The 26,004-nt window shown below is 37.7% G+C and overlaps 2 protein-coding genes across 2 annotated transcripts in view; both read right to left on the minus strand.

Moving 5' to 3' along the window:
• si:dkey-174m14.3 (uncharacterized protein LOC563117 homolog) overlaps nt 1-6,175 on the minus strand; it is a 35,828-nt gene extending 29,653 nt beyond the window's left edge. Inside the window, exon 1 of the mRNA XM_044106865.1 lies at nt 5,279-6,175. Coding sequence (XP_043962800.1) covers nt 5,279-6,175 — 897 coding nt within the window. The remainder of the gene's footprint in view (nt 1-5,278) is intronic.
• An 11,875-nt stretch (nt 6,176-18,050) lies between these two features.
• On the minus strand, nt 18,051-24,527 carry LOC122825441 (cytosolic 5'-nucleotidase 1A-like). The gene is made up of 6 exons (XM_044106866.1): nt 24,268-24,527; nt 24,010-24,177; nt 22,788-22,917; nt 22,513-22,635; nt 21,248-21,432; nt 18,051-20,078 (listed from the first exon to the last, which is right to left on the minus strand). Exons 1-6 carry the CDS (start codon nt 24,379-24,381, stop codon nt 19,713-19,715), a joined length of 1,086 nt encoding a protein of 361 aa, XP_043962801.1. The 5' UTR covers nt 24,382-24,527; the 3' UTR covers nt 18,051-19,712.
• Between the last annotated feature and the right edge of the window lie 1,477 nt (nt 24,528-26,004).

Genomic DNA, 26,004 nt, shown 5'->3' on the forward strand with positions numbered 1-26,004 from the left:
GTGGGAGCAGGGACAGACAGAGAGGAGAAGAGAACGTGTAGAAAGACAGAAAAAGAGAAGGGAGACAGGGGGGAACAGGTGGTTCAATCTGTTGAATTTTACATCTCCGGCTTCAGGCTGTTGGGAAAATGCATTTTATTATAATTTCCTACAGGTGATTCTTCTATAGAGGACATATTAAATAAAAGTTGAATATTCTCTACAACCTGTGATGTAAAGATGTCTGGGTAACAGTTTTTAGAGCTATACTACCTGGACCAGTGGCCGGATGTGAAGCTGGAGCACAAGATCTGAATATGAAGTCCAGAGCCAAATAATTTTTTTTTTAATAAAAACTGTTTAATATAAATAGTTTTTATACACCTGAAAAAAAACAACTATATTGCACTTAAAAATGTCTAAAACACACCCCAAAACTTTCTGATCTTTGCAAAATAATATCCATGATTTGAGTTAAAGTAGACTTACTACTTTTGAGTTTTGACCTGTGCATGCAACATTTTTTTAAAGATTTGACATTTTATTTCATGACCAGCTCCACAGCATAATGCCATCTGCACCAACAGTACTGGCCTTAATTCTTTGTTCTTTTCTTATTTCCAAGCATTCCAGAATGGACAGAGTTTGCTGTAAAATATCACCATTAATCTTTCTAGCAAAATTAATATTAAAGGGGGCTTTATGTATTGCACCACTCCCTCAAACCTTCCCCACCGTTGCAGCCATTGCTTTCAGTGAGCCTCCCACAGTATAGCACCCAGGAATGAAGTAAAAAAAAGCTGAGAGGAAGTGGTTAGATAAGCTCATCATCAGGCAGGAAGGCCAGCTTCATCATGGGATGACCTTTCAACCCAGTGCAGACTACCACCTCATGTATAAAGTTGTTGAACTTGAGAGCTCCTCCGGTGATAGTGGAGTGTTGTCGCAGATCTGTTCTCACAGCAGCTCTAAGACTTTCCAATTATCACTGCTACTAGAAAAAAAAACTCAAAGTGTTTACATTCCTGCTGTTATTTGCACAGTCTTTTTTAAATTCCTTGTAAATAGTCTGTTGCTGTTTTCTATGCACAAATATACGCGCCTTGCACATTTTTTAAATTACCCCACTTTGGTTTTGAGTATGCTATTTTTAAAAACTGTGCCACGTTATCTTTCTGTTGTAAATGCAACCTTCATGTGCAGCTTCAAGTTTTTCAATTTCATACGTTTTACTCTAATATAACTATCCATGTTTCCATTAACCCAACTGGCTGCTGGTGCAACTGAACTTGCCCATAGATAGTTCTATTCCACTCTTTTCTCATTGTCAGAGTACATTTGCTAGTGGAATAGTAGGAGAGGGTTTCACCTTCACAGAAGCAACAGTTGCAAACAGCTTATTTGTTCTTCACCGAGAAACCTCGTCGGAAACGCTGAGTGAGTGCACAACAGAAGGTCAGACGCCTGCGGAAAACGTTTCATTAGCACGTTTGCACAAGTACAAGGACTTCTGCGAGGAGATGAAAGTTCGGAGCGACACAGATACTCACACACTAGACTGAGATGAGCACCAACAGGCTCGCAAGCCTGCCTCACAGCCCCCACGCCACCCACCTTTTTTTCCAAAGCAGTTGCTAAGGTGACGGCAAAGGCTGAATTTTAATCAGACAATAAATTAAGGCAATGCGATCGTCTTCCTTTATTATTAAATGGGAGCGGAGCCGATTCGGACGATCCTGTCAGGTGTGTTTAGGGTTAATGCGGAAACATTGGCAGGGCTGCACATCAGGCGGGGCGATGCTTTACCTCGTCCAGGGAGAGATTTCTGAGTGGAACGGCACACTTCTGTGCTTACCGGTGAGTGAAGCAATTTGCATTCTGAAGCAAGGAAGCTGAAGCCAAATGGATTATCATTTACCACTGGGGTGAATGTCACACTGAGACTTCAAATACACTCACTTATTGCAGTAACTGCTGATTGAGCCTTCAGGCCTGTCGCTGTGTAAACAGCTCAAAGACTAAAGAAACACCGGTTGCCACAGCCCTTGAGCAAGGTTACATCTTCAGCAGAATAGATGATGGATGTCACAAAATAAACAGGAGCGAGTGGGCTGAGTTGGTGGAGGAGCGTATTTTTCTGTTCAGACTGTTTGTGTGGAGAGTTCGAATGAGCTCCTCCATAGAACGATTTAATGGCCAGCACTGAGCAGTTCTTTCTCAAACTCACGTCCACATTATCTGCCTCACCTGGTTGACCAGCTGAGCTGCAGGGGCGCTTGATATCTAACATTAACTGTACCTGTTTACTATTCCATCCATCCATCCATTTTCTGTTCACCCTTGTCCCTAATGGGGTCGGGAGGGTTGCTGGTGCCGATCTCCAGCTACGTTCCGGGCGAGAGGCGGGGTCACCCTGGACAGGTCGCCAGTCTGTCGCAGGGCAACACCTGTTTACTATTATTTTAGCTAAATCTATGTTTCTGCAGAGAGATGGAAACACAACACTGACATATAGATGGTTTTAAACACTTTTAAGCTGAAACTTGACTTTTTTGTACTCACGCAGGGATTTAATAAATTATTTGTATCTTCAGGTTTTCTGAAATAAAAATAATAAAATAAAATTATATATATATATATATATATATATATATATATATATATATATATATATATAGATAGATAGATAGATAGATAGATAGATAGATAGATAGATAGATAGATAGATAGATAGATAGATAGATAGATAGATAGATAGATAGATAGATAGATAGATAGATAGATAGATAGATAGATAGATAGATAGATAGATAGATAGATAGATAGATAGATAGATAGATAGATAGATAGATAGATAGATAGATAGATAGATAGATAGATAGATAGATAGATAGATAGATAGATAGATAGATAGATAGATAGATAGATAGATAGATAGATAATTTGTTGGGATTTTCGCAAATTTTATGTCCAGTGTGTGACCAAAGAACGCAATACTTGTTGGATAGGACCTTTATTTATATAAAGAACTGATGTTATAAGAACATATGCAGAAATTCATTAATTTACTACAAACAAATTTAACAGTAAGCGAGGATTAAATGCAATGATTGTTTTATGTTTTAACGTTAGAAGTATAATCAATTTTCTTTCCTACCAAATTAGAAGTAAACAAATGGTAAATATGTAAACTGTTAATCAAATAAGAAACCTAAAAGTCCTGATCTTGATTATTTTGAGCGCAAATTCACTTGTCTTTCAAGTTTTGAAAAATGGCAAGAAGAAACATGCATCTGTGCCTCATTTTATTTGCAAGAATTAGATGCATGTTGTCAAGAACTGAGACAAATGTTCAGTGCAGTTGTGCAACTTTAAAAGAAATATTAAAGTAGCTTTTCTTCACACACCCTTTAGATAGCATGTGCAAAGCAAACTCTAAATGACTGCTTTGCATAAGTTATTTAGATTTAACTCTTTCAAAGCAGTTTTAATAATTCAAATATATGAAACACTTCTATTGGATTTACAGATCCATGTATACAAAAGTCTGACTACGTTGTGATTTTCTTATAACATTCCATTTTAGTGTATTTTCTGGCAGCTACTAGATATATTTAAAAAATTGCAATATCGCAATGCTTGACTCAAGAAACTGACGTACTAAAGCAAAGACCAAGTCAACACCTTGAGTGACACTTTCTCTTTGTAAGCAGTTCAAAAGAGAGCACTTTGCTTCTGCAAGACGGCTGCTTTTTGATCCAGTTTTTATGAAACAATGTTTAGGTGTGACAGAATAAGCTTAGCTGCACATACAGCACATTAAAGATAACCTCTTTTATGTGCAGAGAGAGTACTGCATCATAATGCTGTAGGTAAATGCATTTGTCATTCTAGGAATTAATTTTTGGAAACGTATCAATTGTTAATGTACATAAAACCTGACAAGAACAGTGTAAGGTCCTTTCAGATCCATGAAGATTTTAAAATTATTATATTTTTTACTCTCACTCTTACTAGCGCAATTCATTTTAGCCAAGAATCTGCTATTGGCAAGAAAGGCAATAATGAAAGCTTCAAAAAACAAACTGTACAAAGTGCCAAACAGCAGAAGAGAGAAGCCCTATTAGCAGCTGCACAGAACTATTAATTAAACGATGTGTTGAAGGTTGAAAACAGAGCTCAAAGCAAAACAAATCAAAGACTAATGCTTGCTTGTGGGGCAGCGAAATAAAATATGAAAATATATTTGTGTGTTGATGACAGCTTATTTTTGCATCTTTTAAGTGGTGTAATGTAAAACTCACGAATGTCCTTCTAAAAACGCTGCTGTGTAATAATAACTTCTGGCCAAAGCAGCCAATTACGCTCCAAAACTATAATTTAATAATTAAGCAAAATATATAGAGATGCATATATTCAAAATTATGACACAAATATAACTCTAAAAGGGGTCATGTCCATTTGTACGCCTTTACTTTTAAACTCCAGAATAAAATCCAGAGAAAACCGCCGAGGAATAGTAGACTAGACAGCCATTGGTCACGCAATCCACAAATTTGACCTTCCTGTTAATGTAGCCAGAAGAAAGACATTGTTAAGAGAAAGCTATGAGAAGCCACAAACCTTGAAGAAAGGTTGCAAAAGACTTTGAGACTTGGATCGTCAAACAGGCAGTGCTACAATTCAATGTTTTAGATCAAGAATATTCATGTTAAAATAGCCTAGTCACAGTACAGACCTAAATCAAAATGAGAACTACTGACAAGACTTGAATAATTCTTCTTTGACACACTGACTTTGAAGTCTGCTCTTCTTTCCCAAAAATGTACTTTTTGTTAGTCTGACACACAAAATCCTATCATCTGCACCTATGTTTGAAGCTTAAAACTCACAAGATGGGAAGAAATTCAAAGGGACAAACACAGGTTCTTGTTTATCTCCCACATTTGGGAGAAACAAGAAACAATGTTCAGTTATGCAAACTTAAAATAGCAGCACGATAATTATCTCCATTATAATTTTTTATCTATTTGTTTTACTAATTTATTGTTTAATTTATTTGCCTTTCGCTGTGTTGCAGGTTGTGTTTATGTGCTCTGTGCATTTTGCTGTACAATATTCCAGGCTTTATATTAGAGCAGAGAACCCCCATAAAAATGAAGAGCGGCCACTTCGCATCATTAAAAGTGTTAATTAATTCAGACATCACTTTAAACTTCATGAGAAACAATTTCCTCTGCTAATGACATGTTCAGAGGCCTTCCCTTCATTAAAGACTGGGATGAGTTTCATCACTCACCATGTTGATGCCCCTGGGCAGAGAGACAGATCTGTAGGGGCATCTCGGGAAGTCGTGACGAAGCTCCAGAACAGGAATCTTCATTTTATAACCTTGACAAAACTCTGGAGGAGGCGGAAACAAAGTTTTATCATCGATCACCAGCAGATGTGGCGACTCCACTTTCATCTCCAGGTTCTGGGGACCATCTTCCCTCCGGACAGAGTCAATGTCCGTCTCCAGATACATTTTCTGTGATGAGTCGAGGGAAGTCTCATCTTCTGAGGTCTTCTGCTCAGCTAAAGGCTTTTGCTCCTGGGCCATTGATTGGGGCAGCCTGGGGCTCACCACTTGCTTCCGGTCTTCGGGCAGATTTGGGAATGTGGGGATGACTCCAGATGGAGGCACTAGTTTCCCAAATGCCTGCAGGCTGTTTCGGTTCAGCACGTTGGACGTTACCTCATCCAGGAACTGTGAAAACTTCCGCTTGGCTTTGATCCTCTCCTTCAGCACTGCCTCTGATTTCACAGTTTGTGTACACCCCCTCCCAAGGTGTAGTTCTTTGTGGCAGCAGCCCTCTCCCTCCTCAGCCTGTGGATGATCTGTTCCACTGGATGGAGCTACAGTAAACTCTCTCTCCCCTCTGAGTCGAGCTTGAAAAGCTTCCTGACTCTGTCTCTTGATGGAGCTGTGCAGCAGGCAGGTAACTCCTGAGCTCCAGCTGTGCAGACTGCATGTGTCCTCGCTGCTGCTGCTGCCTGCTGGACTGCTGCTGGGGGCACTGGGGCTTGACGACCGGCTGGTGGAGAACTGGTTAGATGACTGGCATATCATGCCCTCCACAAAAACCCGATCATCACTGAACATTGTGCTAGAAGAGGCCCAGGATTGCAGTGACTCCTGGTCCAGCTTAGCCATGACTCCCTGGTAGTCTGTGACAGGTTCCATGCATTAGCTCCACTGTGGTCTTAACTGATGCATCCTCTATTCAAATCTAACAATCAGGTGACACATGGTTCAGTGGATTGCTCGAATTTTAGAGTTCTACCCTAATCTGGTTTCACTGTTGTGCAAGCCTGACCTAAAAGTGGCCCAATGCATTTCACTCTAGGCTGAACAGATGGCGTCCTTCAGTGCCAGGCCAACCCCCTGCTATCTCAGGCAAGGACAGTCATATTTTTAAGCCCTTACTAAACAAAACGAAAGCTGAAGTTCAGAAGAAGTTTCAGGTTATCTTTTCTTGAGCATCCATACACTATTTTTCCAAGTGAGCAGTGCTACTTTTAATTAGACTGTTTATTGATAGCTGAACAAACCCTTTTCAGCTTTTTCCAGGTCAGTGAACCTAGACAAGCATTGATCCTACAGTGCACATGGCATCAGACACGCATGTATGCACACAGACTAATGGAGAGGCTCATTGAGTCATGGAGTGCCCTCGTCGATATCTCTCATTAATAATAATAATAACAGAAAAAAAACGTCCCTGGGAATAATTTTTAAGATTTGCGTCATGATGTTCTTTGGATGCAAGAGCAGTTTATGTCCTGTTTTATGCATGTACTATTTTAGATTATCAGTTACACTGTGTGTTAACAGAACATAGAGGAGCTGCTGAAATTTATTTAGACCTCAACACAATTCTCAATCAACAGATTAACAACAATTAAAAATAAAACTAATCAAAAATCATTATCAGCGTGGACATAGATGGATCTTTCAAAAATGTCATTATTTTTATTTTCTAGAAAATATGTAATAATAATAATAATAATAATAATTAATAATAATGGAGGGAACTTGCAAATAGGATCTCCAGAAATACAAGAGAGCCAGCAGGAGAAATAGACAAAGGTGCGGGAGAAAGCAGCAATAAGTTGAGAATGACTGGATTCAGGTGAGAAAATCAGGTGATTGGGAACAGATGTGGAAGGAAGAAAAACTGGCAGGCTGAGGGAGGTGAATGATTAACACCAAGGGGTTGCACTGACACTCAAAGAAACGACAAAATGAGAGGGAAAGAACAAAACTGATCTAAATAAACTAAAACACAATTATGCAAATAAGAGAACATAAGAATAAACAAGAAAACTGAACACAAAGACATGAGCAGACACGGCAACACCTTTTGAACAGTAATAAACGCAGAGGAACAGAATAAGGAAAGATCTATTGAATGTAATGAAAACGCAAACAAATAAAAAACCAAAATCTAAACATTAAAAATGAAACAGATCCTGTTATAAATATTTGCTTTACATGTTGTGTAAACCTTGTGAAATTGTCAATTTTTTAAAGTACAGCTATCATAACTATTATCCCATATCTATGCCATAACTACAAAATATTTATGTGAAACTTAGAGTCCACCCTCAATACCAGGCTCAATTAGAAATAAGATAATGATCCAGATAATAGTAAAAGAAGTGCTGAACAACATAACAGTAGGCTTTGCTGCCCAGGGTCCCCTTTTTATCCTCCACATGTCATAAATTTGTTTGTTAAAGATCTAATAGCAGGAAGAAGGCAAGATGCAGTCAACTGAAGTCTTTACTGGCAGTGAATAAACTCCCTTTCTAAATGAGATCTCAGGTTGAACACAGGGAAAATTACCTAAACAAGCAGCAGCATGATGGAAGGACTTAAAAAAAAGCTGAAAGGGAGTATGTATAAAGAGAGGAGTGATTGCAGAATAGGAACCAGCAGCTGCAAGAAGCAGAAGTCTAAGTGCTGAGGGAAACTGAAGGAGCAGCACAGAAAGAATACAGGGGGAAGTGTGTGTTTGCTGTGATGCCAATAAAGTTTCTTTTTTAATTAATTAGAATGGGATAACTACTTTCAACATCCATTGATTGCGTCTACCTACTTATCCATGTAAGGTCATTGGGCGAGAGGCGGATATATCCCTGGTCAACATGACAGCACAAGACATGCAACACACACAGCTGCACACACACTTTCTCACTCCTATCATTTAGACTTTCAACTAAACAGGCATGTTTTTGGGCAATGGGAGGAAGCAGAGGAGTATCTGGAGAGTTCCCATGATTGCACAGTGGAAAAATTCAAGTATAACAGCAGCAAGATAAAGGTAACTGGAGAAATAAGAAATGTGCAACTGAGCAGGATAATTAAAAGAAAGACACCATTTATTTTAAAAAGTATATTATTTTTCTAATGGGGACATTGTTTATGGTGATTTCATTTCTTCTGACAAATATCTATCTCCTTTCCTATAGAAGAAACATTTCTTGACTAAGTAAGAATAATTGTAGCTCTAAATCTGACAGGAATATGAATAATTCTGGATTTCGGTAAATTTAAACTTACAGGTGATGGTGTTGAGCCAAAACTGACTGATTTTTCAATTAATAACTTTGTTCATCTTAAACCAAACCTAACTTGACAGTGAAAGAATCCCCAGAGTATGATCCGGCTGCCACCATTTATCATATTGTTCTTTCAGTGAGGTTCAGTGCAGTGAGTGTCCCAACTAGTTAATGAAACTACAGGCAAAAGTTTAACTTATATTTGATAAAATCATAAGAAATTTTCCCTCAAGGGGATCTTTGACAGTCCTGGATGTTTTCTTTGAAATAAATAAATTTAATCTTGTAGCCATTCTAGTTTGTCCAGACAAATTGGAAATACAGGAGCTTTTTGTCACATAATTGCTTCTTCAGAGTCACTCTGAGCATCCCTATTGTCTCTCTAACCAGTTTCATCCTCACCTTTTGATCAGTATTGAAGAAATGTCTGGTATTACTAACATCAATCTGGTGCAATATTTTCCCCAAATATTGATGACAGTCCTCAACATGGCACCCACTGCACACTGCTGTGGAAATGATTCTCTTCTCCTGACTGATAGATTTTAACAGTGATGTCATATATTATCCTTTACAACTTTCGCTGAAATATGCTAATGAGAGAGTTAATGAGGTATTTGAAGAAAATCCTGCAAGGACAGCAGAATTTTAATTTGGGTTAATCCAATTTGCTATAATTGATTGGGGGTGTGAACTCAAGAAGACTGAAACTGAATCAAAAAGTGCTTCAGTAAAGTGTTAGGTTAGGAGTGTGCACATTTGTGCAACAGGGGTTATTGAAGATTTCTATTTTTAATGTTCTTTGTGCTCCAATAAATTTGTTCACTATAATTAATCAGGATTGCATTATATTTATCGAAGACTGCTTTTTTTTTTTTTTTTTTTTTTTTTTACATCCCATGAAGTGAATATTTTAACACAATTATTAGAACCACAATAAATCTGGTGTTTTAAAAGAAACAATATTTCAAATACAATATTAACTTTACAGGTGATATTCTAATCACTTTTATCACAAATTTAGCTTCTACTAATATGCCTAATTATGAAATTCCAAATGATTATCCTCTCATCCTACTGATACTTGCACGCTGTAAATTAATGTTCTGACACACATTAATTGCAAAGTGTATATTGACTGGGCTTGGAAAGCATTACTGCTGTTAGATTTGCTCTACAACATTACATCATATTACCGATTATTCCTAACAACTCCAAATTCAATCATTTTCTGGCTGCCGCGTATCAGTCCGTACCATGAAGACAGCTTTTCCTGCGATGGAGCCTGTATTCATACGAGCATAGTGTCGCTTTAGTGTTCATCAATATTCAGGTGGTTGCATAACTGCATCAATAACACCTCTCTTAGTCCGTCTGCCTGGGAGGAGAGGAGCGAGAGATGGGGATTGGCAAGTGAGCCGTGGCAGTATGACAGAAATAAAATACCACACACTGAGACGGGTCTGAGGAGCCTCAAAGTGAGCCCGCAACTCAAAGTGTATGTTCAATATAGTGGGGTGGAAATTTGATAAGTTGAACACAAGGGAAAGGAACTCTGTTCCAACTTCTTGGTCTTCTTTTGTGTGTTGATTTTCCAGATGATTATTCTAAAATGTGATGTCTTAGTGTTAAATCAAGCAGCGTGCCTTCAGATTGTCCTGCTTTCATGCAGACTTTTCCCGAGAGAATGACTTGGATCAGACGGGGACAATGTACCGTACAGCACATCTTGCCATAGGAGTTGGACTCTTTCGGTCTCCAGGGGTATCATTAGCTCTGCATCCAATGTGTGGGGGTTTAAGTCATGGCTCGGGGGCCTGTTGTGCGCATGCGCTGCCTCAGATTGGGCCCCACACCCTGCTTACTGCACCAGTCTGTCCGACTCACCCCTGGGACCTCCCTGTCTGGCACCACGGAGAAGCGCCAAGCCTTCCGCTCACTCATGTCTCTATATCCTTTCCCCTCGTTCCCGTCGCTGTTTCTCCTCCTTCTCCCAGCACGCTGCATTGTGCTCCCATTTTTCACCATTTTCCCACTTTCCAGACAGGATCGCGCTTCTTTTATGATGAATGTCTTTAATAATCTCTTTTCAATCTCAGGAGGAGGAGAGGGGTGGGAGCCAATTTAGAGGTATCACCCTGACGGGAGAGACTGTCAGCCTGTGGCTGCCCAGAGGTAATGGTGCTGAAATGGATTCCTGCTACAAGCGAAGAGGTGGAGATAATTGGTGATGCTTGCCTGCTTGGTGGTTGCACTTTGCTTTTCCCTCAGAGGCCAGTAGTGTGGCTCCACGGGCTGGTCTGAACCCAAGCGTGGGCCACGTTCTGCACCTCTAGCTAAAGCTGCAGAGCACACTAAATGCCAAATCGGATCAACTCCGGCTATAAAATAGTATGACTGTGTGCTGCTCAGCTGTCAGCTGTTACTATGGCAGAATGCGTCGTCTCTGCTCCACGGTCTGTCCTCACAGCCTCCTGCTACATGCTGAATGGACAAGAAGGTACACATGGTTCTTCTTAGAAATGAGGAGTCCAACTGCACAAACTTGTGGTTCGCACATCAGTTTGAAAACGTATTCACTTTTATATTTACATTTTGTCACGTTACAAACACAAACATTAATATATTTTTGTGGGATTAATAGAGCAAAAAGGAAAATGATGTGTGTTTTTAGGTTTTGGAAACAAAACTCTGTGACGTGTGCATCTGTTTTCAGCCTGAGTAAATGCACAGAGAACCAAATTTGCTCCAAGTACAACTTCAAGCTTTTTGTTGTTCTCTGCCAGCTTTGGACATTTTGATCTTCTTAAACAAAGGATCAGAGATCGGATTGAAACCATTTATAATCAGCAGTTTTCAATGCTTGCCTCCAATTCTCAATTGGTCCAAAGTCTTTTGTTGGCGCTATCATGTTTTTTAAACAGGTTTTTAGCCAGGATTTTCAACTGTGACCCCTGCTGAAGAAAAGCAGTCTCTCAACATGGTGTCGCCTCCACTGTATTTTGTGTTGCGTCGAGTGTTTTTAGGGTGATGTGCCGCCTGACCAGATGACATTTACTCCACCTTTACTGTGGTGGACACTTTTTATGGCATTATCTTAAACAGTGGCTTTATTGTTGCCACTGTTCCATAAATACCAGGTTTTTGGAAATGCATGCAACTACCAATTATAACTGTTAAAATTGAAGTAAAAAAAATATACTCTATTAACCATTAAAATCCGCCTTTGCACAACCTTGAAGCTAAGCAGTTTTAATAATGTTACTGTATGTGTGATGATGAGCTGTTGAGGATATGTGGTTGGAATTAATTTTATTTATGGACATCACAGTCAAGAAAGCTGAATGCAATTGCTTGAAAATATTTTCTAAATTTCATGAATAATAATAAAAAAGCTAGTAGGCTATATCTTTTCCCCTCTACAAGTACACACTACCTTGTGTTGGTCTGTCACATAAAATTCTCATAAAAAAACATTGATGTTGAAGGTGTTGACGTGACAAATGTGAAAAAGTTCAACTGTTGACTACTTGCGCAAGCCACTGTCTGACAGAAACAAAAGGTATGCCAGGAATAATTTTTCTAGAATAGGAGCAGAAAGGAATCTTTTATTTCCTTTCAGCACCCTTCAATGTTTTTTCAATGCAAGCTGACATTTCGTGTCAGTGAATTAATAGCTCAGCGGAGAACATCGGGAAGTCCAATCAGCCTTCTTCAGGGACACGAACAGCATGATTGATTTCAGATTGCTAGAAGCCTCTCCTGAGAGTCATTTAACCTGTTCTCATTTTCACGTCTGCATGCCGGATGTTCAAGTTTGCGAATGTGGTGGGCTTACTCACCAACTGGGCCTTGTTTCTGAACCAAGTCCATCAATAATGGCCAACAGGTGTGCCAGTGAAAAACCGAGATAAGAAAAGAGTGTCGACGTTAGGGTGACCATATTTTCATTTGGAAAAACCAGGACACCTTGGAGCGGGGGTGTGGGAGGTAGGGTGTGGGGGGTGGAATATCGCTTTGGCATGTTGTTGGTGTACTTGATTAAGAACAGGGCTGCCCGCACTGACGCGGCTCAGGGATTACGTCACACGCAGCGCCGTGCGCAGTGCCCTAGTGCCCATAAATTTAATGGTCCAATGAAGGTAATTTAAAAAACAGGACATTTCCTCACTTTCCAAAAAAAACCCGGGACGCCCGGGACAGGACGTGAAATACGGACATGTCCCGGGAAATACGGACGTTTGGTCACGCTAGTCGACGTGGCGTCACTAATCCATCTCGTGCCGAGCCCGAGACCCCTCGCCGATGCCTCCGGACCTGTCACTTGGCTTTCAGACAGTCACGCTGTGCAAATCAAATGAGAACTGGCCAAATTGAATGAGAGCCAGCGCTCTCTGTGAGTGTGAGAATAAGTTTCCACAGAAAATACTTATAGATGTGCAATAATATTAGCGAGACAGCAATTACCGAAGCACATAAACTCCAAAAGTGAGGAGAATCTATACAGACTGTCATATGTGTCATCACACAGAGACATCATTGTACGGTTTAATCTTGACAAGTTCTATATCTGACAACAGACGACAGGAATGTAAACTTTTTTTTTTTTTTTTTTCAGAGTCTCAATCAGCTACGAAGCAGATGAGCTTGAAGTGAATTGCACAGATGATGTGTCTATAGGATACAGAGGAGGGGAACAGCTGACCTCAATACATGTCATTATCATAGCACAGTATTCAGTCAACAGAGCCTGTCACATCACTTACAGCGCTCCAACAACTGAGTCTCACAACAAATGGTGGAAGCAGCATCGTGCAGCAGATTAACTGTTGCCATGAGCCAGCTTTACAGCTCAGAGTTTGAGGAAATGAGCGATATGCAGCAGAGAATCCAACTCCGATAACATGAGGCAGGAAAGAAGAACAATGTTTTGATTTTAGATTTTTTTTTTCAAGCAAAGTTTAAGGGCTTAGATTTCACACACTCCTCTACTTCTCAAATTCTGCACTTTTTACCCTTCTAGTGGTCTTAAGTTAAAAATACCCAGCAGCATAAGCATATGAAGCAAAATTAATCAGCTGATTAATTACTTTTTTATATTCCTGAAAATGTGTTAGCGAGACATTTTAGAAGAAAGGTTTAACCATTTTGCAATTTTTGGTACCCTAATAGCAGAGTTATGTACAATTTGTTGCCTTGGTTTGATGAAACCAATCCATTGTAGCTCTAGCTGTTTTATTTAGGGGCAACCTGCTCAAGGTGAACCTCCATTTCAGCTTTATGTCTTTTTTTGTACACTCTGTTCCACTTTTGCTCTGGAGTTTTGGATCACACAGTCATCTAACCAGAGTGCCTCATTGTGTTTGCTCTGAAAACTACATACATATAGTCTTCTTAAGGCTTTTTTCTTGCCACTGCTCAGTAAAGGCAACATTCAAAGAGTGGATGACTAATGGCTCTTCTGTCAATATTCTCTCACCACAGTTATGAACCTCTGCTGCTCCTCCAAAGTTACCATGGGCCTCATTTCTGCTTTTATAATCAATATTCTACTAGATTTGCACTACTTAAGATAGTTTTTTCCTCTACCATTCTCCTTTGCAAAGTATTAAAAACTCAGTCAGACTAAGTTGAAAGCATTTGCAAGAAAATACATATTTTTGCCACTGATTCCTTGTTGGATTTAGGTCAGGGCGATGGAGCCATTCTAACTCTTGAGCATGCTTAGATCCAAAGCACACCAATACATTTCCACTGATGTTGACTCTGCCACTATTATGTTTCACTTTAAGTTTTGGTGTGTGTTGTGAAGTGTTATATCTTTTTTGTTTGTTTGTTTTTTCTTTCTCAGAAAGTTGAGCTCTGTCTAACCAAAGCATCTGGCTTTTAGCAAATTCCAATAAAAACTTCCGTTTGGCTTCCTTGCAACAATCTGTCTCTTGGACAGATGTATGATGTACAAAACTAATAATTGCATCATGAGTGGATGGCGGCCCCTATTAACTAATTAAGTGACTTGTGATGGTAATTAGTTGCACTGGATTGTGTTAAGGGATGTCAGAGCAAAGGGAATTATTTCCAAAAATCTTTGAAAATCATGAAACATTAAACTTCCACTTCTCTGAGTTTTTTTGTTGTTTGTTTGTTTTTTTTAACAAAAAGCATGATAGTTTCTGGTTGTTATGTAACAAGGTGCAAAAAAGTTCAACATACATAAAAGACTTTTGCAATTAAAGCCAGTTACCATCTGGACTTCTACAAGGCAGGATGTTTCCATGCGCCTTCTGAACAAACAAGCTTTAAAATAAGCCACAGTGTTCCCAAACACATACATCACCAAGCGCATCATCAATCTTAAAAAACAAGCATTTCATCTGCACCTTTTCTTTACTTTTTAGCAACTGCTTTAGGTAATCCTTCTATTGTATGTCTCATTAGTTGCTCTATGTTCATTTAGGAAACACAACAAAGAAATGTAATGTTTTCTTTTGTTTTACACTAATGCATTTTAAATTGGGTGTACTTCATTTTAAGACACAAATAAGAATATTTTATAACTGGATATAGAGACACTTAATTATGCTAAATGACTGTCCCTCACATATTCAGTTTGGGCATTCAGGCACCGACGTGTTTCTGATGGGCCAAATAAATTACTTTCAGAAAATATTCCGTAACACCAACCAAGAAGACATATTTAGAGCAAATTGCTTGTCAAGAAGATAAATGCAGCAGAGAGTCAGTGCATGGTTATTTTCCTCTAACTTTTCCTGTGGCATCCACACACACACACACACACACACACACCTACACACACACACACACGCACACATGCGCGCACACAAAGGTGCCAATTATAGTAACTGTATGATGAGGTTTCTTATACTGAGCCCCCTGCTACCTTTGCCTCTAATCCTTTGTTATTAATTATATCTTCAACGAGCCTACACAGTTCTGGTGGTGTCAGCAGCGAGTATCCATGGGAACAGTAGGCTGGTCGCAGCGTGCAGCAACGCACGCGCTCTGCAGCCTGACAGGCTTGATGCAGAGATGCTCCGCTGACAAGATGAGCAACTCAGTAGCAGAAACTCAGAAAGAAAAACATGATGGAAAACAAGTAGCATGCAGAAATCCAACGTCCTCATTTGAGAGGTGCAGTTACTTAAAAAAGGTCAGATTTGACAAATTTCACACAATTGGATTAAATATGATGCATTACCTCACTTCATGATAATGTTAAATGATGCACCCAATCTTCATGTTTCTTACTACACATGTATTACTGTTAGTTGTTACACCTTTTCCACATTGTTGCACATTCTTTTAATAAAACTTGTAACAACAGCCTGTTCTGCATCTCATGAACTCCCTGAGGTAATGTCACACATTTACAAAACATAAGCTAATAGCTATTATTCAAAAAGGAAAATTTCTGCACAAGGTGTTAAAAGGGAAGATGTAAGAAATGTGTTTATTTATAAACACGAAATTGAACACCCATGCATAAAAGTGAGTGCAGGACTTCAAAGCACAATTTCTATCATAATAAAAAGAAATTACATGTGTATATGTATTTTTTTCCATATTCATTTATCTGCAAATAATGCTCACCTGTATGTTATTGCTTTACTCTCTAATTGCAAAACTGAAATACTCCTTAACTGATCTTTACAAACAATAATATTTCTAGTTATAAATAACTTACATCAAACATGGAGCCTAGAGCTAATCTCTAGATTCTCTTTCAGCAACCGAAGGACAGCTCATTAACTTCCAATTAGACCTTAATGTTCAGTGAGAAACAGTTATTTGTGTTGTATTGCCCTTGCTGCACTTGGCAGGGATATTAATGAGGCAGCAAAATGAGCCTAGAAGGAGTTAGATTAAAACTGAAATATATATATATATTCCTCAAAGCATGCAAAAACTGTTAGAAGTGATTTTTGTGTTAATAGTTCCTTGCTCTAGTTCAGAAAATGCAAATATTCCTTGTGGGTTTTCTTCTTTTCTCTGTGTGATGCCTGTTAATTAAGCAGGAGCACCTCTTCGTGGCTAATAAAATCACACACGTACAACATGACAGTCTTCTGCAGCACAAAGTAAACAGAAACATAAAGAATACAGATAAAATCAACTGCTAATATACATTGGAGAATACTGAATTTGATTATTTGAAATAAATTCATCAAGCAAATGACGTTCTGTCAAAGCGGAGGATGTGTGGAGAAAACAAAAATGGGAGTAATTGCTGCTACCTAGTGCCATCTACTGGTGAGACGGCATAATACAGCCAGAAGAAGAAACTGCTTTGAAGTGAAGAAACTATTAAAGTTTTTTTTCTACTGTTTTAAAACAATAAATCTTTTTATGTCTCTGTTTCTCCAACACAGCATCATGTTGCCACCTCCAGAATGAATTCAGTTATGTTCAAAAAGAACAATATTTCCCGAAGCATGCAAAAACTTGACATTGTTATTACTATTATTATTGTTTCCCTCTGTTTACCTCTGTTTAGTTAGCATTGCACATTGCTGAATTCGGTTATGCGTAGTATGTGACTCGAACAACGTCTGAGCAAAGATAAAAGTAGTCATACAGCGACATCTAACGGTGAAATGATAAACAACCAGTTGTACCAAACCTGAGGATATGAGATCAGTAGGAGAAAAAGTGGAGAGAAGTGTAGCTACATACCGCCACTTACTGGTGAGTCAAGATACACACAAAAAGGTGGCAGGAATTTAGCTTTAAAACATTCAGATACATAGGAGCTGTTAATGTTTTCCTCAACGGGCACAGACACTTGAACCATTTTTTATAGATGGCTACAAAGTAGATTTCAACAATTTTTCATGCACTTTTTTAAATTTGAGCAATTAACTTAAAAACTTTCCTAAAAGACAGGATCTAGCTGAACATTTGTTTGAATAATGATGTTACAAGACTATACGTTGTACCTTTGGGTAAAAGTAACTTATAAAGCTAGCACAAAAATGTTGCTTTAAGAATATTACAGAAATTAAGTTCTGTGTTTACTGTTTTTGGACTTCTCATTGTGCAATAAGACGTTGTGAAGTCTCCTTCCTGCAGCCAATATTTTTTTCTTCACTGATCCATTCTACTTAAATTAATTTCTTGTAAGACTCTTCAGAAAGCCTACTGACATCGTTAAGCCAGGACAGGAAAAACAGTCAGGAGCTTCTTGAAGATTTCAGCTAAAACGTCCACCACTTGCTTCCAATTTTCAACAGTATGAGTATCATATAAAAGACAATATTTCTATTAATTGTTTAGAATTTAATAACAATAAAAGTAACAAAGAAATCAAAATAAAACACGCTGTACAGAAGTTTAAATTGATTTACACCCAAACAAATTTCTTCTGTTTTTTCTTATTTATTACACTTAAATGTCAGAACATCAAATCTATTTTGATATAAAAGATAATATCAAATGATTATTTCATTTAATTAGGGCAAAATAAAAAAACATACACAAATGAACTAACCTAAAATTATAACTGGAGCAGCACAAAGAGACACAATCAGTGCTTTTGGAACAGAAAATATTTTTATTCTTAGAAAAAAACATGCACTTTTTTGTTTTCATATTCTTATTTCAATATGTAAACAGAATAAAAGACAAAATAGATTTTATGAAAATGCTTATAAATACTTACTAATTTAGTGCAGTAAACAAGCTTCCTGTACATTACTTTATTAACCCGACTATGTGCTCAGAGTTCAATACAATCTGACAATCCAAAAACAGAAACAGCAGAGCCCGTGTGAAAATAGCTATAGAAAGAAAAGTTGAACGGCACAAAATAAGTGACAAATACAGATATTTACAGCACTTAGCAAACTTGTGGAAGTCTGCTGTTTAGTTACACTGACATTTGCATGATTCTGCAGTGCTAAGTATGCTGTTTGAAAACTAACACAAGCAGTTTGGTCCTATGTTACAAATGCAACTTGAAAATAAGCAAAACATCAAAACAATAGAAGTTTTATGTTAACATCTAAGAAAAAAACAAACAAAAAAGACAGAAAGGCAGTCTCAGTGTCCCTTTAAGAAACAGCATTTCCACCCTGGCAATAATCCTCTGTTTTAAAATATGTATGTATTACATACATATGCAAGAACGTTGCCTAAAAATGATGGATCAGGCAATTTTTACCAAACAGGAGAGAGCAGACCGTAATGTGGTCAATGCCAAAGAACAATACAAACAGGGCACAAAGAGGATTAAACAAAACTAATAAAATAAACTTTATTAAAAATTTATTTATTCCTAACTGAGCCTTTAAAAAGAAAGCAGACATAGATAAAAGGTAACAATAGATTTTTTTTCTGTTTAGTATTAAAAGTAAAAAAAAAACAAAAAAACAAGTGTGTTGCATAATTTATCCTTATAGTCTGAAAATACATTTTGGCAGAAATTGTATTCTCACCATACATATTGCAAAATCCTTTAATAAACTAAATTCTAATGTTTTCTTTAGTGGGGCATTTTTAAAGTGGCAGTATTGTGTAAAAGTTGACTTTTTTGAGCTTTAGTTCATGTTATAATGTTATTCCCTCATCAGAAACATGACTGGAGAATAGCTTTGATTCTTTCATGCATGTTTGAGAAATCCTTTAATCTCCTCTGGCAGCCATTTGAGTTTGTAAAACGCTTGCTTTCACTAAGCTACATCTTTTCCACTCAGCTCCTCCAGACTAGCGGCAGCAGCAATTAGTAAACACCTAGTAGAGCTGCGCATCTGCTGAGCTCATCATGCAGATGCTTTATACTGAGTTACTTCTCAGTGTAACGCTGGTAAAAACATTGTTCGAGTGTTAATGGAGAAACACTCTCGTGACGACGTGCTGAAGGCAGAGTCTCGGAAAGAGCAAGGAATTTTTTAAAGAGAAAAAGCCCCAATTTCAAAGCATCTTATTGTGATATTTTATATATGCAGCATTTTTGTAACAACTGAAGGTGACGTAGCTACTTGATGGTGCTATAAAATGGCCCTATGTGACTGTAAAATACATAATATTGCCTCTTTAAAACATGATTGATTTAGAACAAATCTCTTCCTATGCAGATAAGTTGGTGTAGCACATATGTCACTTGCAAATTACTCTTTTTTTTCGGGCGTTTCGATGAGCTTCCCCTTGTTGTACTTCTGTCCAATTCCATAAGGCACATGTGCAGATATGGTCCCCAGCTCATTGGCCCCCTCAATGTGGAACATCTGGTCGTCGAAGAAGATGTGAGGTCTGATTTTCTGCAACAGAGGCCCTTTGGGAGCCCCAGCCAGAAAGAGGGCCTCATCGATCTCCAGGCCCCAGCTGCGGAGGGTCTTCAGGACCCGTGCGCCGGAGCTGGCTGCGCTGCGGGCCGTGACCAGGAAGGTTCTGATCGGGCAATTCAGACGCTCGTTCTTGGCATAAAATTTTCTCTGGAGCTTACCGAGGGCCTCCAGGAAACACTTTAATGGACCCTGTGAAGCACAGAATCAGGTTAACGTTCCATAAAATGAGGAGTGTGACAACAGATATATTAAAAAAGGCTAAGAATTCATTCCTCTTGAACTTTTTTTATATTAAAACCACAAACTTACATTTTTATTGGGATTTTATACAACCACAAACTGAACTTCTTATTGGGATTTTATAGTGATACCCAAACTCTTATTTTTTTTAATTGTACAAATAAAATCTGAAAAGTGCTGCATGCACCTGCATTCATACCTGAATCAATACTGTGATTTTTGAGCGTCCTTTGACTGGGCCATTCTAACACATGAACATGGCTCTATGTTTTTGCTTGTCCTATTTGAAGGTGTAGTTCAAATTTTAGCTCTATCAATCATCCCATCAACTATGACTTGTGTTGAAGTAAAAGATAAATGTTCTCGTCAACTCCTTGCAAGTTCTGTAATAAGTGCACAGCTTCACTTCAATGGATCTGTATTATTTGATCGAGTTGACTGGATATAAGATGGATCATTTCTTCGAAAATGCTTGAGAGGACATTTGTAGTAAATCTGCACTAGATAAATGAAATTAAATTAATTCAACTCCAAATTGTTGTACTGGGTTTTACTGAGATTTATTCAAGGGTGTAACAAGTAGAAATGGGTTGAACACATATACATGCAGCCCTTTTCAAATTTTATTTGCAAAACCTTTGATTACCAATGTATTAGTCCCCTTGTTAATTATGTTGTCTCGGTTTATCCTAAAAAATCACAGTATAATCGAGGTTTGCTGTTGCAACCTGACAAGATGTGAAGCCATGACAGGGAATGAACAGTTTTGTATGGTTCTCTACAGCGGGTTAGACAGGTTCATAACTGTAGGAGTTAAGAATCTGACAAACCTGTATCTTCACATTCAGATTGGTTATAACAACAAAAATATAGATCTGTGTGCAAGTTCAGACATTTATCACAATTCACTGATGAAGAGAGAAAATATGATTAATGGAAGAAAAAGAACCTTCAAAGTTGAAGCTGCAACAAAAGTCATTTTAAAGCTATGTAAAAGAATATGAACACTGGGCTGACATGTTGGATAGAGTCATGGCATTGTGTTATTTTAAGAAGACGTGTGATCTCATTTTTACAGGTATCAGAGATGTTGCACGTAGATGACAGTGCCTTTTTACCTGAGCCAAAGGTTTATTCTCAAACTCTTTCTCATGCTCAAAGAAAGTGTCGAGGCCGTGCTTCTTCACGATGATTTCTGACTCGTCTGAGAAGAGGACGGCGTCACCATCAAACGCCACTCTCAGCTGAGTGTCGCTCAGATCGCTCTCCTGTTTTGACATAAACATGGTGGCTGCAGCAATCCCTTCATGAAGGAAAGAAACGGTTAAAAAAACCTGCTGACATTTGAATGTTCTGTTCTTGGAAGTCTGCCGCAGGCTAATGTAAGTCCTATATTTCATTATAAGATCTTTGAACTGACGCTCAACTTCAGATTCCAGCAACCACCTGTGTGGATTTCACCAAAATAATAGTGACTCGCAAAAGATTCCCTACCGCTTGACTGTTTCCATATTTTGCAATGTTATGATCACAAACTTCAGAGTGTCTTTCTTGTTTTCTTTCCAGTTCCTGGTTCTTGGTGGTTATGCATCATTTTGGATAAAAGCAGAAAATCCTCACATTTAACAATTTGAAACTAGTAAAAATACACCATATTTGATAAAAATAGAGACATTTTTATCAAGAATATGCTACTGGTAATTACATTTTTAGATTAGACTGGAGGAGCCATAAAGCTCAGCCTTTCTGTTAACCAACTTGCAGCGCTTTACAAATGCATACAATGGCTGAGAAAACAAATGGTGACTATGGAGATTTGATAATACCTATATGCTACTCTTTGCTGCATGTTGCCAACAGTGACATGAGAGGATTTTTTTCCCCCACATATAATGTCTTGGCCCCCATTGTCCTGGGGGGGCAAAACAAACTTAGGGCCACATTCAGCCTTGTTTATCATACTTTTTAATTATTGTTCTCATTTCAGATGAGAACAATAATTATTTTTTTCAATTTCCCGATTTCTTCATCTTCTTCAGCGTCGTGTTTTCTTGACTTTGATTATAATGTATGTACAATTAGAAATACTTCAGTTTCATTTAGCGTAAAGAAATCTTTAGTGGTAAAAATTAACTGTGGCACTGGTGATTAAAAATGATTTCATAATGCAGGGTATTTTTTTACCCACATAATAAATTTGTTGAAATTAAATGTTGACTTTTCAGTGTGAGATTTATGCAGCTGTAATAAAATATTTATTCATTTTCAGGGTTTTCATGAGAGATGCCAATAATTATGGATAGGAACCGTATTAAATAAATATTTAAAATAAAAGTTTGTGTGCCAAACGTACTGGCTGTAATAAAAGGATATCTCCTCTTACCTTCCTCTATTGCTTCTGTAACTTTCTCTGGATTTTTTGAGAGATAAAGGTTTGTCATGTAGGCCTTCAGGTAACCTATAGGACTTTTCCCTCCAGTCATACAGAATCTCTCTATGGTCAAACCTGAAAGAACATGAAATACATTAGATATGCATGAAGAATGAAACCCCAGCTCTAATGAGTTCTCTTCTTGATCATGTCTGCTGATGTAGCGAGGCGGTGAGACGTTGCAGAGCTGAACGATTAACAATGTTTGGTTAAGAAATGCAGCGTACCATAGTGATTAATGCTGTTAATGAGGCGCACGCCGACTTGAGCGTGGTTGTTAGTCATCAAGACAATGTCAAACAGCTCCTCGCCGTCTGGGTAAAGGTTCCTAAGTCGAGTGTTGACATTCATGAGAGCCTGTAACATATATCAAACCTTCTTAACACTCAAAGAAAAGAAAGCATATTGAGTTATTGTGTTACACATGAGGTAACAGCAGTATTACAAAAGATTTGCCATACTTTCCTGTTTAAATAAATTACACAATATCTGCTCTGACTGTGGAAATAAAGGATTTTAGTGAGTTTGGAATCATGTATTTCTTATATTAGAAAGACATATTATACTATAGTAGCAGTGCAAATGGATGGATGGATGGATGGATGAGATTCAACTCAACTCATGTTCCACTTCTGGTAACAAAATTATAATGCCGCAGTCAAAAAAAATAAGTGACACCTGTCTCAATGTTGTGCCTGTCTTAAAAGAGGAACTACAATTCAACTGACAAAAAAAGAGAAAAATATATATATATATATTGTCGCTTGATGTGATAACCTTCAATTGTGGACTTATTTATTCCAAGAAAACAATTGCACAATAATTAACACACAGAGGAGCAGCATCGAAAACAAGACCAATGTGAAAATTCACAATAAGAGAAAAAACAGCTTATTATGGGAGTCAGAGATTGAAAAGTAGATACCCGTTAGGCTGTTTGGTCTATTGGCAATTACTTTGCAAAATACTCTAAAAAGTGTTCCTGCAATTGTGACTGTAGTTTTATGATTCTCATAAGTTACTGCCTCCTCATGAGATAACCATAAAAGAGTCACATCAACATAACAGGTGTGGCAAAGTTACAATAACAATTTCGACCAGTTTGTGGGTGGATGAAGATATTTTGTTTAACAGCTTTTTTTCAATAAAAAATATAAAAACACATATTAGTATTGTCATTTATTTTTGATCAATAAAAAAAACCTTAAGCAATTCTGTTGAGCTTTTACTCTTCTATTACTTAAAGCAGAAAGGGCACCAAAACTTGCATAGGGTCCAACATTCCCTTAAATACGCCCCTGCTAAGAAGTTAAACTGCATACTTTAGTTTGGGGAGCAGCACCATACTGGCTTGTTGCCAGTACCAGTACTAAGCAACAACTGGAATGCCTTAAAAGGGCCCACGCACGGAGTTACAGCTGTTTGCCACTCCCTGAACGACATGCCTACCTTTACAAAAGGGAAGGCAGGTCCCGGCTTTAACGGATCGTTTTCATGTTCCACCTGAAAAGCGACGTACTTCTCCACTCCTTCATCCTCAAAGATTTTCCTCTCTGCCACCATGTTGAAGAGGGTGCGAGAGGAGACAGCGATAGTTACCGCATTCTGGGGTTTGGGCTGGCACAGAGGAAAACAGGAAAACCATTACCGATACTTAAACTAAACTACTTTAAAAGTCATAATGTTAGGGATAAGTAACAAACTCACCGGCCTTGGTACTTTTGTCTTTAGACTGTCAAAGAAAGCTTTAGCAGCTTTCCAGTCTTGTTCCGCTTCATTGTCTTCGGTTGCTGTTTTTTCCGTTGGTTTAATTTCGCTCATTTTATTAAATAAATAAAACTGAAGTGAGTCGAAATACAATCTAAAAGAAACTCAACTAAGTAGCATGCAGTACGCTACAGTCACTCTGTTGCACCTACTAAACTTTACGGAAGTGTTAGTAAGGAAGCCCGGTGGGAGTTCCCATAGTTCCTACCAGCGGTGACGCAAGTTGTCATGGCAACACTTTCACCGCACGTTTCACCACAGTAACACGTTTTATCGACGTCTGTGTACAACTACGGTAGTGATAGTAATAAACCAGCTTCTTTTTTATGGAATAGCCTAATAATGAATTACTATTACAGAAGAAGAATCTTGTGCAGGCGAAACTGATACAGACGTCACAATAAAATGGAAACAAATTAATTAACAAACTGATAGATTTACTTAAGCTCAGCTAAAGGTTAATGTTATCATTTAAGCAAATGTTTAATACTTAAAAGGAAAGGCATACTTTGCTTTTGCCTGATGCCGTGAGCAAATTAGAATTGCATGAAAAAATACAGAGAATAGAACTTTATTGGCCTTTATGCAACATTATTGTGCAAAGGTAATAATGCACATCGCCATAGATACAGCATCAATAATCTTAAGTATGGTCATGGTAGTATCATTCTGTGGGAATGCATGTCCTACATGCTTGACAGAGTAGTTGGATGGATCTACTACAAGACAACCCTTTATTGGCAATGTGAAAATGTTTCAATGGGATATTTATGCAAGACAACATTATTTGTATTAAATAGAGAGCAATATAGGAAGAAGTGTAAAAGGCTGCAAAATAGTAAATATTACCATTTATATAAATTAAATCTGAGCACAGAAATATAAAATTGCACAGCAAATAAGCAAGCTGCACTGTTCTTAATGTGAGAACAGTATCACAATACGTGCAAATTATCACAGAGGCAATTCTAAGACATGCACATAAAATTCCAATAATTTGTAAAAAAAATAAAAATAAAAATAATAATAATAATGCTAACAATAATGGACTAGGTTGTGTTGGTCTATCGTCTTCCAGACAAACAATACTTCAAAATTAAAAAGGGTGGCAAACAAAATCAATACTTCAAAATAAAAACGGTTGTAAAACAAAATCAATACTTCAAAATAAAAAAGGTTGTAAAACAAAATCAATATTTCAAAATAAAAAAGGTGGAAAATAAAATCAATACTTCAAAATAAAAAGGGTTATAAAACAATATCAATACTTCAAAATAAAAAAGGTTGTAAAACAAAATCAATACTTCAAAATAAAATTTTGCCGGAAAATACACCTTTAAGCATCTTGGTTTTGAAAAACATTACAGCATTTCTTCAAATCTTCATTGTAGAAAGATCATGTACGTTTTTCTAATATTGATGAAGACCCAAGATTATGTGTGGCTGGTTAGCTCAGTTGGTTGGAGCGTGGTACTCATAAAACCAAGGTCATGGGTTCAATCCCCACATTGGCCAATGCAATCATGAAGTGTTTCATGAAGTCAACTCTTCAAAATAGCATGAGGCTTTAAATTAAACTACAATTAATGTTGATTTTGAATAACTTTTGCATTGCAATACTTTTGTCAAGATCATGTAAGTTTTTCTAACATTGACGAAGACACAAGATTATATGTG

Source organism: Gambusia affinis, linkage group LG22, assembly GCF_019740435.1.
Source record: "Gambusia affinis linkage group LG22, SWU_Gaff_1.0, whole genome shotgun sequence".
In the NCBI taxonomy this organism is placed as follows: domain Eukaryota; kingdom Metazoa; phylum Chordata; class Actinopteri; order Cyprinodontiformes; family Poeciliidae; genus Gambusia; species Gambusia affinis.

Bases quoted from the DNA above. Each gene is read 5' to 3' on its own strand.
- LOC122825441 (XM_044106866.1), bottom strand. From the start codon at position 24,381: ATGAGCGAAATTAAACCAACGGAAAAAACAGCAACCGAAGACAATGAA. The intron at 24,178-24,267 runs GTGAGTTTGTTA...CCTCTGTGCCAG, and splicing joins AGACAAAAGTACCAAGGCCG to CCCAAACCCCAGAATGCGGT. The intron at 22,636-22,787 runs GTACGCTGCATT...ATGTTCTTTCAG, and splicing joins TAACAGCATTAATCACTATG to GTTTGACCATAGAGAGATTC.